Source organism: Oncorhynchus mykiss, chromosome 16 (assembly GCF_057628025.1).
Source record: "Oncorhynchus mykiss isolate SJ-2025 chromosome 16, ASM5762802v1, whole genome shotgun sequence".
In the NCBI taxonomy this organism is placed as follows: domain Eukaryota; kingdom Metazoa; phylum Chordata; class Actinopteri; order Salmoniformes; family Salmonidae; genus Oncorhynchus; species Oncorhynchus mykiss.
The window spans coordinates 20449855-20468044 of record NC_143037.1 but is presented as its reverse complement, the minus strand read 5'-3'; the positions used below and the strand labels follow the sequence as shown (position 1 = coordinate 20468044).

The window sequence follows — 18190 nt, the reverse complement described above, 5'->3', positions numbered from 1 at the left end:
ACACCCACAAACCAAAAGTGAAACCCAGGCTACCTAAGTATGATTCTCAATCAGGGACAACGATTGACAGCTGCCTCTGATTGAGAACCATACTAGGCAGAACTCAAAACCCCAACATAGAAAAACACACATAGACTGCCCACCCAACTCACGCCCTGACCATACTAAAACAAAGACTAAACAAAGGAACTAAGGTCAGAATGTGACACCTGACAGCTTGGTCCTTCGAGACAGATTTCAATACCTGTTTTCTGTCGTCCCATGGGAGTGCCGAAAACCGTGCACGGACAGATCAGAGATCTTTAAGTTAAAGACCTGACCTCTGGAAATTGAGGTTCCATTTCAGGCCGGTTGCAAACTGGTACACGACAGAAAACAGTGACGAAATCCAACCAACATTGAATTCTCAGCTGCAAGATACGGTCAGTGATCTTTATTCAGTAGTTTGGGGTTAAATTCTAAACTTACAAAAAATATAAGCATTGATCAAGATAAATGTGAGGGAGGATTTTAACTGTCCATATAATCTAATGTAGAGAAAGTTTATGACAAAAGTATCTATGTTAGTGTTGGCGGCACTGGGTCACAGATCTAATTAAGGAATTTCGAAGTACAATATCGAACAGTAAGACCTAAAAGTAAAACGGGTTGAAGTACAGTAGCCGGAAAACGTAATGTAGAAGGCGAAATATAATAATAAAAATCATAAGGGACATAATTTGTATGAATATAGATCCCCTGTCGAAATACGTTTTGGAGAGGATAGTCGAGATCTACCGGAGGCGCGCAAAATAGGTCTGATTATTCCAAACAGGAGGAAGGAGGTTATACCCATAGAAAGTGAGAATACATATTACAAAAGAAATGTAATAATTGAGTAAGTACACACATCGATTGTGAGAATAAGCATAACAGTAATTGAATAAACATGGGTGGTAAATCCTCAAAGGAGGTCCCGGAATTAACCAGGGACGAGAGGTATATGCAGTCTGAGGATAAGAGGAATGGGTATTATGGTCCGAAATGGAGACAGAAATACGGGTTCATGGGGCGTCTAGATGTGGACAAGCTGGAGGTTATAATAGAACAGATGCATGAAACCTGTGGTAATAACATCCAGAGACAACAATCAGAAGGTTTGGATACAGACAGGCTGTGGCTGTCAGAGGCCCGGAAAAGAGTAGAAGGTAATAATAGAAGGGTTTAGGAGAGATATGGAGGGACTGACCAAGAGTTTTAAACTAAATACAGGAGAATTGGAAATGGCTGTCCAACCGATAGTGGGGAAAGACTGGGCAGCAGTGAGGGGAGCCTGGGTTCCAGGGCAAGGAGGAGAACCGGTTTTTACCATGGGCAGGAGATGGGGATTATGCAGACAAATTGACACAGCTCTGTAATAATCTTAGGGACTATTACCGTAGACATGCAGACTTTTCAAAGATACATGAGTGTAAACAAGGGGATGGGGAAACTGTTAGCCAGTATTTATAGAGAATGAGAGACGTGTTCAATGCTAATAGTGGACTGGTAGATCCTAGACAGGGAGAGGACGGACCTTACCACCAACAGTTAAAAATAGCCTTCTTGAGTGGTATGAAGCCTGACATTTGCCAAATCATAAAAGAGACTCTGATAGGGTGGGGAACAGCCACATTAGCCAAAGTAAAGAGGTATGCTATACACCATGAGCATAATGGCAAGGAAAAGAAAAGTAAGAAAGAACAGACAGGAGCAGAACATTTGATCGCCACTCTTGGGGAAATTGCAGGAAAGAGCAGGAAGGCTTTTAAAGCGAAAGGGGGAAACAGGGAGAGTAGAAAGTGGATAGAACCCGAGGACAGAAAGTGCTACAACTGCAATAAAACAGGCCACATATCAGAGGATTGTAAGGCCCCACCAAGGAACAGTAGACAGAGACAGTTTAGGGAGAGACGGAAGAGGGAACGTAGGCGAATGAGAAAGTGAGAGGAGTAGTAGGAGCAAAAAGGCAAGTGTAGAGAATCGGTGAGAGAAAGTTACAAGAAGGATATCAGCAGGGAAAAAATGATGTGCGTGTGAGACCTAATAACTTATCAAAAGTCATACTAGTAATTATTCCTAAATTCTGAGTAGGAGATAGAGAGAGTGACAAGAGTCAAGAGAGGAAAGGAAAAGAGAAGATAAGGGGACATACAGAGAGAAAGAGAGAGGCAGAGACAACGAGAGAGAGAGTAAGGAGAATCCTCGCTGGGGAAATGCTTGGACCTTTAAATTAGGGCTATTTTCTGGGAATTGTCTCGGTAGTAATGCCTGATTTTATGACTACAGACAATTATAAAAAATAGTTATTAGCGTGGAGTCTCTATCATTACAAAAAGTGCTGGTGGTCCAACGGTAGATTTCTTGCCTACAATGCGTGAGACTCAGGTTCATATCTCAGCCTAAGCAAACTAGTCAAGTAGTAGGGAAATTTCATAGATTTAAAGTACAGTATTGTGTCCAAGGGTAGCACATGTTCAATTGAGTACATATAACCATTGAGGAAATGTAAAACTAATGATTGGAGAGAGTACAATGGAATTATTATTAGGTTTTGTTTGTAGTCAACGTTTGGGTTTCTGAATCGGGATAGTATAATGAATGCTGACCAAGTGTTTTTTTCTGGGAAAAGGAGTGATTCATTGTCTCTCTTTGGAAATGTTTTCTGAGGGCTGTAATCTTGAAGGGAGTGAGTGAGATAGAGGCATATTTCTACTACATTGAAAAGGTCTGGAAATGTTTTGTTTGTTTTTAACCTAGGGGTTTGAGGAGATTTCCATTTTTCCTAGAGAGACGATATCTTAAAGGGGTACACACACATATGGAATTTTAAAAGTTTTATTTTCTGAATTTCAATTAAACACGGGAATTATTTTTGATAAAGGAATGTTTTGGGAACCTGGGATACAACATGTAGAAAATGTTTGATGGTTTTTCTTTAATTTGTCAAATATAGTAAGAAACATTACTGTGAAAGGGTGGTATGACTTTTGACCTCTATCATGGCTTTCCTTTGTGGTCTGATCAGCCTCATGGGAGGGCCATTTGGAAAATGAATTTAAGGTAATTTGTAATACTGATTTTAAGGTGGCTTAAGTAATGTTTAGAAATCTAGCAAAGTTTTATTTTCCTTTAGGTAGTCAGCTGTTGTTGTATGCAGTGTAAGACATTTGACACTTAGAGATTACTACCATAGACGTGATTTTTCGCAAATCCATGAGTTCAGACAGGGATACAGTGAGACATTTAGTCTATATTTGGAAACAACCTATATTTGATACTGACGGTTGTGGGAAGGAGCGACAGACAGATAGTAGAAAAGGCAGACGGAGAAGGGCTCCCCCGCCCTATGCGGAGGCCTAAGGTGACCTTGATGGTTTGGGAGTATGAGGAGAAGGAGGGAGGGTGGCCAGCAAATGAGCAAGATAGAGAGAAAGCTGAAGGAATTTGAGGAGAATGAAAGGGAGAGACTGGGAGTGAGGAGCAGGAGACCTGGAGCATTACGAAGGTTAGAATCTCATAATAAGCCAGGATTGAGAGAAGACAGAAGTGACACAGAATAATTAGAAGACGATGAGCAGATACCCCAATTCCCCAATTCCCACACACACACCAGACACGATAGAAGTCTATAGGGCATGGACACAGAGGGATGTAGCAAGTGCATTAGAAGGAGTCGCACATCCTAAGACAGGAATAGGGGGATTCAGAAGAGTTTTGGTACAAGGATAAGTTGCCCATACTACCTGTCATTGTTTAGGTATGCAGCCATATTGATACATGGGCAGAGCCACGTATCAACAGGAGGGATGGTACAGGTAATTAGACAACATTTTGTAGAATAAAGATGGTGGAGCAGGTTAAGAAAGACGTTGTGGCCTATGTGATAACGAACTACTTACATTTTTTTTTATAATAGATAAATATAGCAAATGGGTAGAAGCGTTCCAAACTTACTTGGCGGACACGATTATGGTTAGTAAAATATTAGGTCAAGATATTATCCCTAGAGTTGGTTTACTAAGATATATGTCTTTAAATAATGGATGACATTCTAGCTAATCAGGTAGAAAAAAATAGAATGCCAGAGTTAGGGACCAGAACAGGTAGACCTAGAAGTTGAAGATATACAGTGGGGCAAAAAACGTATTTAGTCAGCCACCAATTGTGCAAGTTCTCCCACTTAAAAAGATGAGAGAGGCCTGTAATTCTCATCATAGGTACACTTCAACTATGACAGACAAAATAAGAAAAAAAATCCAGAAAATCACATTGTAGGATTTTTTATGAATTTATTTGCAAATTATGGTGGAAAATAAGTATTTGGTGACCTACAAACAAGCAAGATTTCTGGCTCTCACAGACCTGTAACTTCTTCTTTAAGAGGCTCCTCTGTCCTCCACTCGTTACCTATATTAATGGCACCTGTTTGAACTTGTTATCAGTATAAAAGACACCTGTCCACAACCTCAAACAGTCACACTCCAAACTCCACTATGGTCTGATGGTTACTGATGGTTCTTGTCATTAAAAATCCTACAATGTGATTTTCTGGATTTTGTTTCCGCATTTTGTCTGTCAGAGTTGAAGTGTACCTATGATGAAAATTACAGGCCTCTCTCATCTTTTTAAGTGGGAGAACTTGCACAATTGGTGGCTGACTAAATACTTTTTTGCCCCACTGTACACATACAAGCACTGCTGCTCACACACACAGAGTTAGGAGAAGAACCGAGTACCAACAGGGTCCGGGTATTACCTCCTTAACGAAGATTCCCTATCCCGACAGTTCATCACTGTGTGTGCCCCTAGAGGTGTGAGTATGGGGTGGTACCTAGCAGATCGACTAAGGGCAAGAGAGGGTTGGCGGTTTTTGGGAAGAGTAGGGACTCTGAGCTGCATCATAGTCTTGGTAATCTTTCTGATACATCCAGATCCACCACCTGCCGGTACTAATTATATGACGCTATTGTCATTGATAAAAAGTAAAAGATAAACTATATAATACACTGATGAGTGTCTTACAGAATAAGGAGTCAAAGAATGGCTGAAAGGTAATCGTTGATGTGACTGACTTAGGTTTGGAAGTACAGGAGAAAATTGTTAACCTAACAGCACCTATAACTGATGTAGGGTGGGCTCATACCAGCAAAGGATGCATATGACAGAAACTACCAGAAAGGGTTGTTAGGAACTAGTGCCCCGGTGTTATTGGTCCAACCAGTTCGAGTTAGTCATCAGAGGCCAGTTATAAGTGGCTAAAGTAGGCACAGGAGGAGTTTTGACCAGGATGGGAGTAGCTTTGTCTAGATGGATGCTATTGGCATCCTCAGGGAAGTTACAAATTAATACAAAGCTATGAATCAAATAGGTGAAGACTTTACCACTACGTTCTTTTGGTGGTTGACAATAAATAAAAATGTGGATTGGATTAATGACATCTATTATAATCAACAGAGATTCGTGAATGATACTGTGGATACAGTAAAGGGGTTCTCTAACCAATTATCCGCCACCTCCCTCATGACCTGGTAAAATAGACTGACTCTCGATATGTTAATTGGCAGAAAAAGGCGGGGTATGTAGAATGATTGGGGTTCATTGCTGTACGTTTTTTTTTTAATAACACAGCTCCAGACGGATCAGTGACCAAGGCCCTGGCTCGTGACAACACCTCCCTCTGCAACTGGATCCTGGACTTCCTGACAGGCGGCCCCCAGGTGGTAAGGGTAGGGAACAACACATCCACCACGCTGATCCTCAACACAGGGCCCCCTTAGGGGTACATGCTCAGTCCCCTCCTGTACTCCCTGTTCACTCATCACTGCACGGCCAGGCACAACTCCAACACCATCATTAAGTTTTCCGATGACACAACAGTGTAGACCTGATCAATGACAATAACGAGACAGTCTACAGGGAGGAGGTCAGAGACCTGGCTGTGTGGTGCCAGGACAACAACCTCTTCCTCAACGTGATCAAGACAAAGGAGATGATTGTGGACTACAAGAAAAAGAGGACCTAGCATGCCCTTATTCTCATCAACGGGGCTGCAGTGGAGCAGGTTGAGAGCTTCAAGTTCCTTGGTGTCCACATCACCAACAAACTAACATGGTCCAAGCACACCAAGACAGTCATGAAGAGGGCACGACAAAACCTATTCCCCCTCAGGAGACTGAAAAGATTTGGCATCGGTTCTCAGATCTTCAAAAGGTTCTACAGCTGCACCATTGAGAGCATCCTGACTAGTTGTCTCACTGCCTGGTATGGCAACTGCTCGGCCTCCGACCGCAAGGCACTACAGAGGGTAGTGCGTATGGCCCAGTACATCACTGGGGCCAAGCTTCCTGCCATCCAGGACCTCTATACCAGGCAGTGTCAGAGGAAGGCCCTAAAATGTGTCAAAGACTCCAGCCACCCTAGTTATAGACTGTTCTCTCTGCTACAGCACAGAAATGGTACCGGAGCGCCAAGTCTAGGTCCAGGAGGCTCCTAAACAGCTTCTACCCTCAAGCCATAAGACTCCTGAACACCTAATCAAATGGCTACCCAGACTATTTTAATTACTTGTTACTTTTATTTCTTATTCTTATCTGTATTAAAAAAAAACTGCATTACTGGTTAGGGGCTCGTAAGTAAGCATTTCACTGTAAGGTGTTGTATTCGGCGCATGTGACTAATAACATTTGATTTGATTATATCTGGCACTCTCTTAGGTTCTTTCCCCAGTCAGTATTGTTCCTGTGTTTATGCGTAGACTCTACTGTTATATTGTCTTCTTCCATGTTTGTTGTTTTATTAAATGTTTCACCTGCACCTGCTTCTCGACTCTCAGCGTCTCCGTTACTCTCTGGATTAGAGCGTCTGCTAAATGATTCAAATGTAAAAAATTTAAAATGATCCAGTTCTCCCATGAGCTGCATACTCACCAGACATGTCACCAATTGAGCATGTTTCGGATGCTCTGGATCAACATGTAAGTTCCTGTTCCCGCCAATATCCAGCAACTTCGCACAGCCATTGAGGAGGAGTGGGACAACATTCCACAGGCCACAATCAACTCTATGCAAAGGAGATGTGTCGTGCTGCATGAGGAAAATGCTAGTCATACCAGATACTGACTGGTTTTCTGATTCATGCCCCTACTTTCTTTTTTAACAGTATTGGTGACCAACAGATGCATATCTGTATTCCCAGTCATGTGAAATCAATAGATTAGGGCCTAATTAATTTATTTCCTTATATGAACTCAGTAAAATCTTTGAAATAGTTGCATGTTGCATAATCTATTTAATTCAGTGTATATAGAAGATAAGTGCAGATACAGAACTCCTGGTCATGTGTCAAAGTTGGTCATATCTGACTATCATCGAGTTTGTATATACACATTGGCACACATAGTGAACACATAATGACAGTGTTGTGTTAGTTCACCTGTTACATCACTGAGCTATCTAAAGAGTCATACTGTGTATATATAGAGAGAGTTGGGCCAATGTGGTTTCAGTCTGATAGTTGCGAGCGAGCCACTTTCACCTACATAGACATTGCTAAGTGATAATTGATGCTTCTGCTTTGTGCTGTTTATTTCTGATAGTTTTCAAAACCTATGAAGATGTCCAGTAAAGATAGATTTGTTGACACCACAACACAGTACAGACTTAGATACACATTATCCTGAATGCTAATCAATAACAACGTCTGCTAAATTCACTGCTCGGTTTTGCTTGTTCACAGCAGGTCATTTCATATTGAATTATCAGACACGCTCTCGTATTGTTACGTCACCAACATTTCGAGAATAAAGAAGTTTACATGGCAGCCATTCTAAAACCTGACCGAACTCCCTCTTTATACAGCTCTGATCTAAACTTGTGAATTGACTACTTATTTTTAAGGATAAGAGTTTTTCCTGACCATGTGACCTCACCAGGAAATACTCCTGTCCTAAAGTGTGAGAGATTAGTAATTGGCAATAATAGGTAATACACCTTTTTTTAAATATTTTTTTTACAGGGAGGCAAGAAAAATAAACGAATATCCTCACCATACAGCAAGCAAACTGGGATAACTAATATAACTTGGGCCTAAAGTAACCTAAGTTTGTGAGCAACTTTCACTAATCAAGTGACAAGTTTGTGGCAGAGGAACAGTAGAGGTTATTAGGAAACACTTTTATCTCACAGGAAGATGCTTATAAATGTCTTCAGTCATCATTGCCAATATTATTGTCAGTTCAAACGAAACATCATTAACACAGGAAGTGTGTTTCTTTATTGAGAGGAAAGGCATCTTTTTACTCCGCAGACAACGTCTAAAGTTAGTGTTGGTATAAGGTTTCACTCAGAAACAGAATAGATAGGCTACATCAGAAAACATGTTTTGTGGTCAAATTAACTTACCACAGGGCTTAACTGTGGCCTATTCTTATATCTGTGAAACTCAATTGCTCTCTGCGTTCAGCAATACAGTAAGTGCTGAAAGATTGACTGTTATCGGTATCGAAATGACTTTTGTAACTGTTGTGCAAGAGGAGAAATCATGAGTCATTGGTTTTATCTACATCTGAATCTGTTGGATGTAGTGTTTCCAGATCAGCAGTGAAGATTGGTATATTCATTAAGTTCTTTTACTAAAAGTATTTCCGTCCTTGACTGCGATAAAGAGACCAAAAGGAGATAGTGGGGAGAGAAGATACTAACTTCCTGTACAAAAAAAAACATCAACACAGAGTAATGGGTTTACAAGATGTTTTATGCCATGGCTATAATTTAACACATTTAACACATTTGTCCCTAGAAATGTGTTCATTTACAGGTAGAAATGCATTCAACATCCACTGAAGTAGCTAGCAAGTTTACTAGATAGCTACAGTAGTTGCCTTGGTAACCAAACAAACAGACTTGCTTGTTTAGATCATTGGTTCTCAAAGGCGCCCTGACTTTTTTTTTACGGAATTCAGTCTGGCTTTAAATTTTCTCTTGAAAGTTATAATAGTAGAATGCACAAGGTGTAATTTTGAAATTGGGTAATGCATCATCAGTTTTCCTCTTGTCAAACCAGTCTTTGCATACCTTAGAGAGCTATAATGTGTCAGAAATGTCCAGATCAACTAGCCCATGTCAGCTAGGTTTTTTAGACCATACATTCTGTTGTAATGTTTGAGTCAGTCAAATATCACATGAATGCACATTAGACATGGCAAAATGTATAGAATTGCATGAAAAGTAGCTTTAAAACTGCTAAATGTTCTCTGCATCCCATGAGAACATTTGTATAATTTCAGGAAATAGACTTCAAACTTGCAAAATGTTCTCTCCACCAACAATAGGGGTGTGAATAGTTTGTGTCATGAACAGTGCTTATGCCCATAGAAATAGACGTGGCTGAAAATCGAATTCATCAATGCCAATAATGTTTTCAATTCGACTTTTGCCTTCAAAAGCAGCTCAAACATGTTGAGGATGAACTATAGCCATTGAACGCTACCGTGCTGATATACCATGCATTACAGGAAAATCATGCACGCTCTAAATTGTCCTTCAAGCCAATCAGAAACAAGTATTTAACAATGCCGTAGTATAAAAATGATTAATCAACATGACAGTTTTAAACATCAGTAAACATTTTATCAATAACAATTTATGGCAAATTCCACATCATTATCTTAAATAGAGTCTCTTTGCAGCTTCAGGAATCCAGACTAATTTCCTGGTGGCACCGGTGCTACTTACATTTTCAGCTGGTGGCACCAGCCCATAATTTGGTCGTACCAAACTTGTTGCAGCATCACGCAATAGGAAAAAATGACCAGCCATTTTAAAAAGACGTTCACAGTGCTACTGAGATGATATGATTCAGAAAATAAGTTATTTCAACTAACATTTAAAAAAAAAAAGCCTTTTGTGAACTAACGCTCGCACTTGACTCTTGTCCCTCATACTAGCTCTGACTTTGCTGATAGCTACTTTATTGAGGGAAAAATGTATTTACCTACTATGACTGTGATACAGTATGTGGTTGTCCCACCGAGCTGTCTTAAGATGAATGCACAATCTGTAAATCGCTCTGGATAAGAACGTCTGCTAAATGACTAAAATGGAAAATGGAACATGGAACATGTCCAAGCAGGAATGCATGATCAATATATTTTGACATGCACCCTAAACCAATGATTGTCATGAATGGGTTGACAATTAGTCTATTGTTGCTATATTTTACTCTCAAAATAGGGCTCCAGAACTGCACATTTCTTCTGTTAAATAGATATACATTTGCTTACATCTATTGTGTGTACAAACATCACATAGGCTAATTCATTTGTAAACTCAAAATGCATTAGTTAGATAGCTAAATATAATATGCCGGTAGTTAGTTGTGTAATTGATTAATCTAACAGTAATTGTAATTTCCTAAAAACTTTGCAGCATACCCAATCATTTATATATAGGCCTATGCAATCACCGCAAATGGCAGATGTGTGCTTCCCGCACTCCACTCCGTATATCTCAAAGATATAGCCTACCAGATAGTTTGGTTAAAAACTGTGCTTAAACAGCCAATATTGAGACTTGAGAAATAAATGTAATACCTTTCAGAAACCTTAGACCCTCCTCTCTCCAATAGCCCCAACAGCTTCTACACTTTTATTTTCACGCAATTGAATTTTGAAATGTGACAATCAGAATGCATTTTGCTCTCCAACTAACCTACTTGGGAGCAGCAAGGGAGAAACAAGCACAGGGCAGACCTGACTATTTCATTCAGGGATCAGAAAAATGGTGCACTTTAGATTTGACCAAATCGTGGTTTTTGCCGCCCCCCAAACAGAACGTTTTGAGAGAAGTGAAGTGACCAGCTAGAAATGGCAGCTCGCACCGATGCAACCAATTAAAATGGAATTCGCAAAGCCAAGTCAAAGCCCAGATAACAAATGTTGTTTCTGGGAACGTTTTTGGGAAGGTTATTTTTTTAAGAACCAAAGGAGAACCTTTAGGGAACGTTATGGAAACGTTCGCTGGGAAGATCTCAAAATGCGACTAAATGGTTGCAGTCTAGAGCCCTGCGGCTGTCATGTTACACTGAGTATGCAAAACATTAAGGACACCTGCTCTTTTCATGACATAGACTAACCATTTGAATCCAGGTGAAAGCTATGATTCCTTATTAATGTCACTTGTTAAATCCACTTCAATCAGTGCAGACGATTCCTGTGTGTATCAAGAATGGTCCACCGTCCAAAGGACATTCAGCCAACTTGACACAACTGTGGGAAGCATTGGAGTCAACATGGGCCAGCATCCCTGTTGAATGCTTTCGACACCTTGTAGAGCCCATGCCCTGACGAATTGAGGGCGTTCTGAGGGCAACAGGGGGGGTGTTCCTAATATTTGGTATACTCAGTGTATATTGCACATATGAGATTATGTGGAATGTAGAAAAAAATGGAAAACATGAATACGTTACACTTTGATAATGTGGAGCGGAGCCTTAAGACTGCAATCAATATTAAATAAATGAATTGGACATATTTCTTATACATATTTCTTATAAAAATGTTTCAGTTCAAATATGATCAAACAGCCTGCACAAAACAGGTATGCTGTGCAACATTGTCATTCTAGTGGTTACATCTACCAGACATCTAAGCACAATATATAATTCAGAGGACCCAGTTGCTGTTTTTCAGATAACATTTAGTAATATGTGTTCCTTATTGAGACTGAATCATAACCTATACTCAATGACGTTGATTAGTTGTTACGTATTTTTCGTAAAATCTAAAAAATACTTTTTGTAATCTCAGGTGTTGAAAAATATCAAACACTTATCCAATACTACCTGGAATGCACATTGACAATGAATACTGTGATAGAACTGTAATGGTAAGCCATTAAGGCTCTGCTTCTGCTTGATTGAGTTGCCCACACTTGGTATCACTCACAAGCCAGTTTGCCATCGAAGGAGGAGAGCGTGATGGCGAAGGCCTGCAGGGGACACATAGGGAAGCTATAGTCCATGGAGAATACGTCCTCTGCCACCCGACCAAACTGCATCACAATGTAGTCCTCTGGAAGGGAGTGTAATTGTCCCATAGTCAGCAGGGTGGTGGGGAGTTGGATAGCAGTACATCATAAAAGGGTTAGTTGGCATTGGGGGCGGGTGAATGAAGTGAATTAAGGCATTTTTAAGCCACTACATGCAGAAATATAGAAAGGGTATTCTAAGACAGTTTATAGCCAATCAGGCGGCCTAAAGCACCTCTATTTCTCAGCAAACAATGGCTCTATCTTACCGTTGTCAGGGTGAACGATTTGGAAGTTTTTGACGGAGGCCTGTGTGACTCGGCCGTGGAAATTGAGCACGTAGGACTGTGTCTGTTCATTCCAGCTGGGGGACTTGTTTATGAGGCACACTAGGTTGTCAGTGTTACCATTCTCATAGCGGGAGAGCAGAGACTCTATATCCTGAGAGATAACAGTAGATGAAGGAGAGAGTGGTAAACAGACTGTCCGTACCATATCTTTATTTATATAGGTACTCATTCTATTCTCTTATTCTATTCTGCATCATATGTATTGGTTTAGTGGCCTGATGAATTTAACCTTAGGTCTCAATCTCGTGAGTCTTAGGTGTCGATAAACATACACTTTTTGGACGAATGCACACTCTCTCATCATTCTCCATCATGCCAGGAATAACCACCGTCATTTTCCTGGGGCCTTTGAAACCTAGAACATTCTTCTCCTGAAAGACAAAAATACAGAAGAGAAGGTTAGTTATTGGTCAGATTTATTTTTTATCAGGAGGCAAACGCCTACAGTAAATTAAGGAAGTCATTGTAAAGATGTAAAATTAGGTTTGACTCACATAACAGATTGCGGCAAGCTCTTGCCGAACTGAGTCACACTCTTTGACGAAAGGCTTCTTATCTGGGTTATCCCCGTCGTCAAACACTGTGAATTTGGTGCCTAGCACATTTGATCTGAAAGAGATTGATCATACGATTTACATAGTACTGTGAAGTTAAACAGAAGAACGGGACAGATGGACACAATAAATAAACAGACAGACAGAATGGAAAAAAATACTAAACTAAATGAAAAGTTGGTCACACATTTTTTTTTTAAATGTTTAATGTATGGTTGAACATAGATCGGTTGGGGGTTAGTTACCTTAGTTTGCCTATATAACTGTCTGTGTCTCTGGAAAGTTCTGTTGGATCAATGGAAATGAGATAATTGGAGGTTTTGCACTTCTTCCTCTTCCTGCCTGCCATTAAAAACACCTGAGAGAGGTAGAGAGAAAGAGGGGTATTAAGGGAGGACGGACGGAGGAATCATAAACGGACAATGAGAAAACAGCAGTTACATGAGTGCAATTATTCTGATGATCAAACTGACATAAAGGCTGGCCAATCATATACAGCACAAGGAAAGACTTGCAACAAGAGCATTCACATTGGCCAGCTATATATTCCATTGAACATTTTCTTTAGCACCCTTACCCTCTTCCCATCCTCCTTCTCCATATGGAGATAGTAAGTGGGGTACATTCCTTTCTCCACGCCCCGCCTGTCCCGAGTGATTCTGCACTGGATTGTTGTATCTCTAGGGGCTGGATGGAGGGCAAACTTTTCAAGATCTTCAACTGAGACAGGAGTTGTCACCTGAGAGACAGAGACAGGAAGGAAACGGGAAGGGTAGGGAGAGGGAAGGAGAGAGAAGAAAGAGGAAGAGATGGGAGGAAAGATGTTGATCAATTATTTTTTTTCAGACATAAATTGTCTGAATGAAAGAGATATTTATAAGTTAATGGCTACCATATCCAGGTTAAAGGGAAAATGGTTCATTTCTAAAATGGACAAACACTGTTCTTTTAGAGTGATGTTTTTATCTTACTCTTCCAATGTTGTCGTCGCTGTCTGAGGTGTCCTGCTGCCTGTAGTTGGAGTTAAGCAGTGCGAGATTGGCTTTCTCAGCTTTTTTTGTCTTTTTTTGAGTTTTCTCTTTTTTCTCTCTTTCAAGAATTTCATCTTCCTCCCTCTCATTGTCACTTATTTGGCACCTTGCTGTAGCAGTGGAAACAACATATTCAAAGTTATTTAATGTAAACAAAAGGGAAACTCTTTGCAGTATACCGGAAGGTCAGTTTAGTTTATACCGGTAATTGTACACTGAACAAAAATATAAACACAACATTTGCCTCATGCAGTGCGACATATCTCCTTTGCATAGAGTTGATTAGGCTGTTGATTGTGGCCTGTGGAATGTTGTCCCACTCCTCTTCAATGGCTGTGTGAAAATGCTGGATATTGGCGGGAACTGGAACACACTGTCGTACACTTCAATCCAGAGCATCCCAAACATGCTCAGTGGTTAACATGTCTAGTGAGTATGCAGGCCATGGAAGAACTGGGAAATATTCAGTTTACAGGAATCGTGTACAGATTCTTGAGACACGGGGCCTTGCATTATCAAGCTGAAACATGAGGTGATGGCAGTGGATGAATGGCACGACAATGGGCCTCAGAATCTCGTCACGATATCTCTGCGCATTCAAACTGCCATCAATGAAATGCAATTGTGTTCATTGTATGTAGCTTACTGCTGCTCATACCATAACCCCACCGCCACCATGGGGCACTCTGTTCACAAAGTTGACATCAGCAAACTGCTCGCCCACACAATGCCTTGCACACTGACTGCCATCTGCCCGGTACAGTTGAAACTAAGATTTATCCATGAAGAGCACATTTCTCCAGCATGCCAGTGGCCATCGAAGGTGAGCGTTTGCCCACTGAAGTAGGTTACGACCAAGACCCTGGTGAGGACGACGAGCACGCAGATGAGCTTCCCTGAGACAGTTGCTGACAGTTTGTGCAGAAATTATTTGGTTGCACAAACCCACAGTTTCATCAGCTGTCCGGGTGGCTAGTCTCAGCCGATCCGGCAAGTGAAGAAGCTGGATGTGGAGGTCCTGGTCTGGCCTGGTTACATGTAGTCTGCGGTTGTGAGGCCGGTTGGACGTACTGCCAAATTCTCTAAAATGACGTTGGAGGCGGCTTATGGTAGAGAAATTAACATTCAATTCTCTGGCAACAGCTATGGTGGACATTCCTGCAGTCAGCATGCCAATTGTACTCTTTCTCAAAATGTAAGACATCTGTGGCATTGTGTTGTGTGAAAAAACTGAACATTTTAGAGTGGTCTTTTATTGTCCACAACACAAGGTGCAACTGTGTAATGATCATGCTGTTTAATCAGCTTCTTGATATGCCACACCTGTCAGGTGGATGGATTATCTTGGCAAAGGAGAAATGCTCACTAACAGGGATGTAAAACCAAATTTGAGAGAAATAAGCTTTTTGTGCATATGGAACATTTCTGGGATATTTTATTTCAGCTCATGAAATACGGGACCAAACCTTTACATGTTGCGTTTATATTTTTGTTCAGTATACCTTGCAAAAGTATGACTCACATGTGTTGAGGTGTTGTTTTTTCTTGGGTGTTCCTGGGATGGGGCTTTTTGACCAATCCTTTCTCTCACCATCACTGTCCCATTCTGGCGTCTCAAACTCTACTACGGAATCTATCTGAATAGCTGGAGACTTAGTGATAGTGTTTGCTGGAAATTGAGAGAAATATAAAAATATGGTAATGCTGAAAGGTAGTAATGAAATGTGTTATAAAATATTTTGTGATGCTCTGCATATTGTGTAAAGTATGTAGCTACAGCATCCAAATAACTTTGCAGTCACATCAACTTTGTTCTGAATATGTTGTGTTTTTCTGGAAAACATATCTACTAGTTAGTCACAGGAAACAGATTAAAGCAGCCAGATCTCTTATGTCTTTACAGAACATGAAGAGAATGAGTTATACAGTACATGACTTCAGGTACTTCGGGTACTAAGGTTAGTCCAAGTGCATTGCTGATAGTTCTAGAGTACATCAGTTTGATAGGACGACAACCTTGCTTGATCAATGGGTTATAGACATACACCTTGCCCTCCTGAAGAGGATCAGAATACCTGGGTCTATCTGGCTCGGTTCCGTACCTGATGCCCACTGAACAGGGCAGTCAGGCTATCGTGAGCCATTTACTGTTTGCCCTTTCATAGCACAACAGTGGCTTTGGAGCCAAAGTTACGTCTCAAGGGGCAAGGCCTACAGATGCCTTTAGCTGTAACTTACATTCTTCTATAAAACACAAACCAATGACAAAGCCTTCAAAACCAAGCCTTCTGAGCAAGCATTTGTAACCATGTCTGTGCACATCTCACATACGGTGGCAGAGGTTATCATCACACATTCAGCATTGTGTATGACGTTTGTATCTCTTACCCTCTTGTTCATCAGTCTTGTTTTTTTTCTCTTTACTTGGGGTGTGTCCTTTCAATTTGTCCTTTTTTGTTTTTTTCTCTCGCTTTTCCTTCTCTTTCTCTTTCTCCTCTTCCTTATCCTCATTATGTTCTAACTCTAAAACATAAGACAGAATAGTATTTTTTACTACATTTTGAGGAGGACCATCTTTCTATTCCTCCTTGAGGAAGCCTCAAACAATCACAGATACGCACACACACACAGCAAACACACAGCAAAAATACACAACAAACGCACACATGACACACACAGGATATTGTGTGTGTGTGTTGTGTATTTTTGCTGTGTGTTTGCTGCTGTTTTTGCTGTGTGTGTGTGTGTGTGTGTGTGTGTGTGTGTCATATCTCATAGGATAAAATGATCTCACGTTTTGCTTGCGCCTTCTCCTTTTTCACACCTTTCTCTTTCTTCTCCTTCTCTTTCTTTTTCACTTCTGCTGGGCCTTCATTTTCTGTACTAAGTTTAGGCTTTGGCTGGCTGTCAATTTCCACGTCCATAGTTTTGGCGATGATGGGTTTCTCGGGGGGCATCTCATCTGTAGCATCAGTGGTTTTTAGGCTGAGCTCTCCCAGAGTAATTTCCTCCAGTGGGTTATCATGGGCTTCTTCAGCTGAAGAGTATAACATGACCATTACAAGTCAGGCATACAGTACTAGATGGTTATTGGTAAATGAGGTACAACTAATAGTTCTCGCCTACATCTTGACAGAGGTTGTAACCATTCAACAATATTTTATTCTTGATAAGAATGGTGTCAATATGGGGATATGTATTTGTAAGGCTGATAATGCAGCCAACACAGTTGTATGACTGTTCTGTGGTTCAGTATACTGTATTGTGAGAGTACTATACATTGAGTGTTCATATCACCAACCATTTAAGGAGTTGTTGCTCTGGGATTGAGTAATCAACAAGTCTGTGTCATCTGCTCCAGTCTTCTGCTTGCTTTTCTTGGGTCGAGCGTCCCTATTGGCTGTGACCATTTGGGTATCGGCCCTCCTTCTCTGCTGCTTCTTCATCAAAAGTGAACGCTGAGGGAGATTCTGGGCTTAATCTTAATTCCAAGATTGCATCAATGTTCTGCCTCTCCATCGGGTTCAAAAACACAACAACCACTTGCATCACTTTCAAAAGCAGTTTACCTATTTCTTTGAATAGCCTATATGAAAAGGGTAACTAAGAGTTAATTCTTATTGTAAGATTGTCATGTTTCATCTATACCACTAAATGTAAAATGTTACATTGTTTCAATATTCACAATTTAAACCACACATTATTTTCTTTCGAATAGGTTAATAAATAGAGGTTTATATAGACTAGTATCTAGAGAGACTGGTTGCTTTTATTTGGCTTATACACTGGATCTGTAGACCACATATTTGGTGACATTTGCCTTTATTACACAATATTGTCATGAATGTCAGTTTAGAGGAAGTCATCTGAATTATAGTATCATTTTGATTTCCTTACCTGATTGTCCAGCTTTAGTTGACGCAATTCTGGGTCCTCCATGGCTAAAGTAATTGTACTGTAAATAACACTCCAATAGGACCGCTAATGACCGTCTGCTGAGGAGAAGATACCACACTATCTAAATAGATTTACCAGGACAAATGTTCAGCCTGCAGACCAATAATACAACTAATACACACAGACAGATTCTCAACGTAAAAACATGAAACGTGTTTCATTCTATCTCTCTCTCCCTGTCTGACATAAGCATATGCACCTGCATGCAACAGAAGGTAAAGTGGATTAAGAGGGATAATGTTCTTAAACTCCAT

General features: G+C 40.5%; 1 protein-coding gene and 1 non-coding gene across 3 annotated transcripts; both read right to left on the bottom strand.

The window, feature by feature from the left end:
• Positions 1-8753: 8753 nt before the first annotated feature.
• On the bottom strand, positions 8754-18158 carry si:dkey-220f10.4 (protein king tubby 1). 2 transcript variants are annotated; one of them, XM_090202193.1, is made up of 12 exons: positions 17877-18158; positions 17281-17437; positions 16774-17016; positions 16368-16502; positions 15502-15648; positions 13920-14089; positions 13526-13687; positions 13194-13306; positions 12889-13003; positions 12667-12765; positions 12314-12485; positions 8754-12088 (listed from the first exon to the last, which is right to left on the bottom strand). In XM_090202193.1, exons 1-12 carry the CDS (start codon positions 17916-17918, stop codon positions 11955-11957), a joined length of 1689 nt encoding a protein of 562 aa, XP_090058319.1. In that variant the 5' UTR covers positions 17919-18158; the 3' UTR covers positions 8754-11954. The 2 variants fall into 2 exon arrangements, with proteins under 2 accessions (XP_090058319.1, XP_090058320.1); XM_090202194.1 differs by having other exon boundaries at positions 17281-17486; positions 17877-18121.
• LOC118939613 (small nucleolar RNA SNORA17) lies at positions 16060-16188 on the bottom strand. The gene has a single exon (XR_005036646.1). It is a non-coding gene; the product is annotated as a small nucleolar RNA SNORA17 (small nucleolar RNA).
• Positions 18159-18190: the final 32 nt, after the last annotated feature.

Coding starts and splice junctions, on each gene's coding strand:
- si:dkey-220f10.4 (XM_090202193.1), bottom strand. CDS start 17,918: ATGGAGGACCCAGAATTGCGTCAACTAAAGCTGGACAATCAG. Junction 17,017..17,280: donor GAGCAACAACTCCTTAAATG/GTTGGTGATATG, acceptor TATACTCTTCAG/CTGAAGAAGCCCATGATAAC. Junction 14,090..15,501: donor AAAACAACACCTCAACACAT/GTGAGTCATACT, acceptor CCACTGCTACAG/CAAGGTGCCAAATAAGTGAC.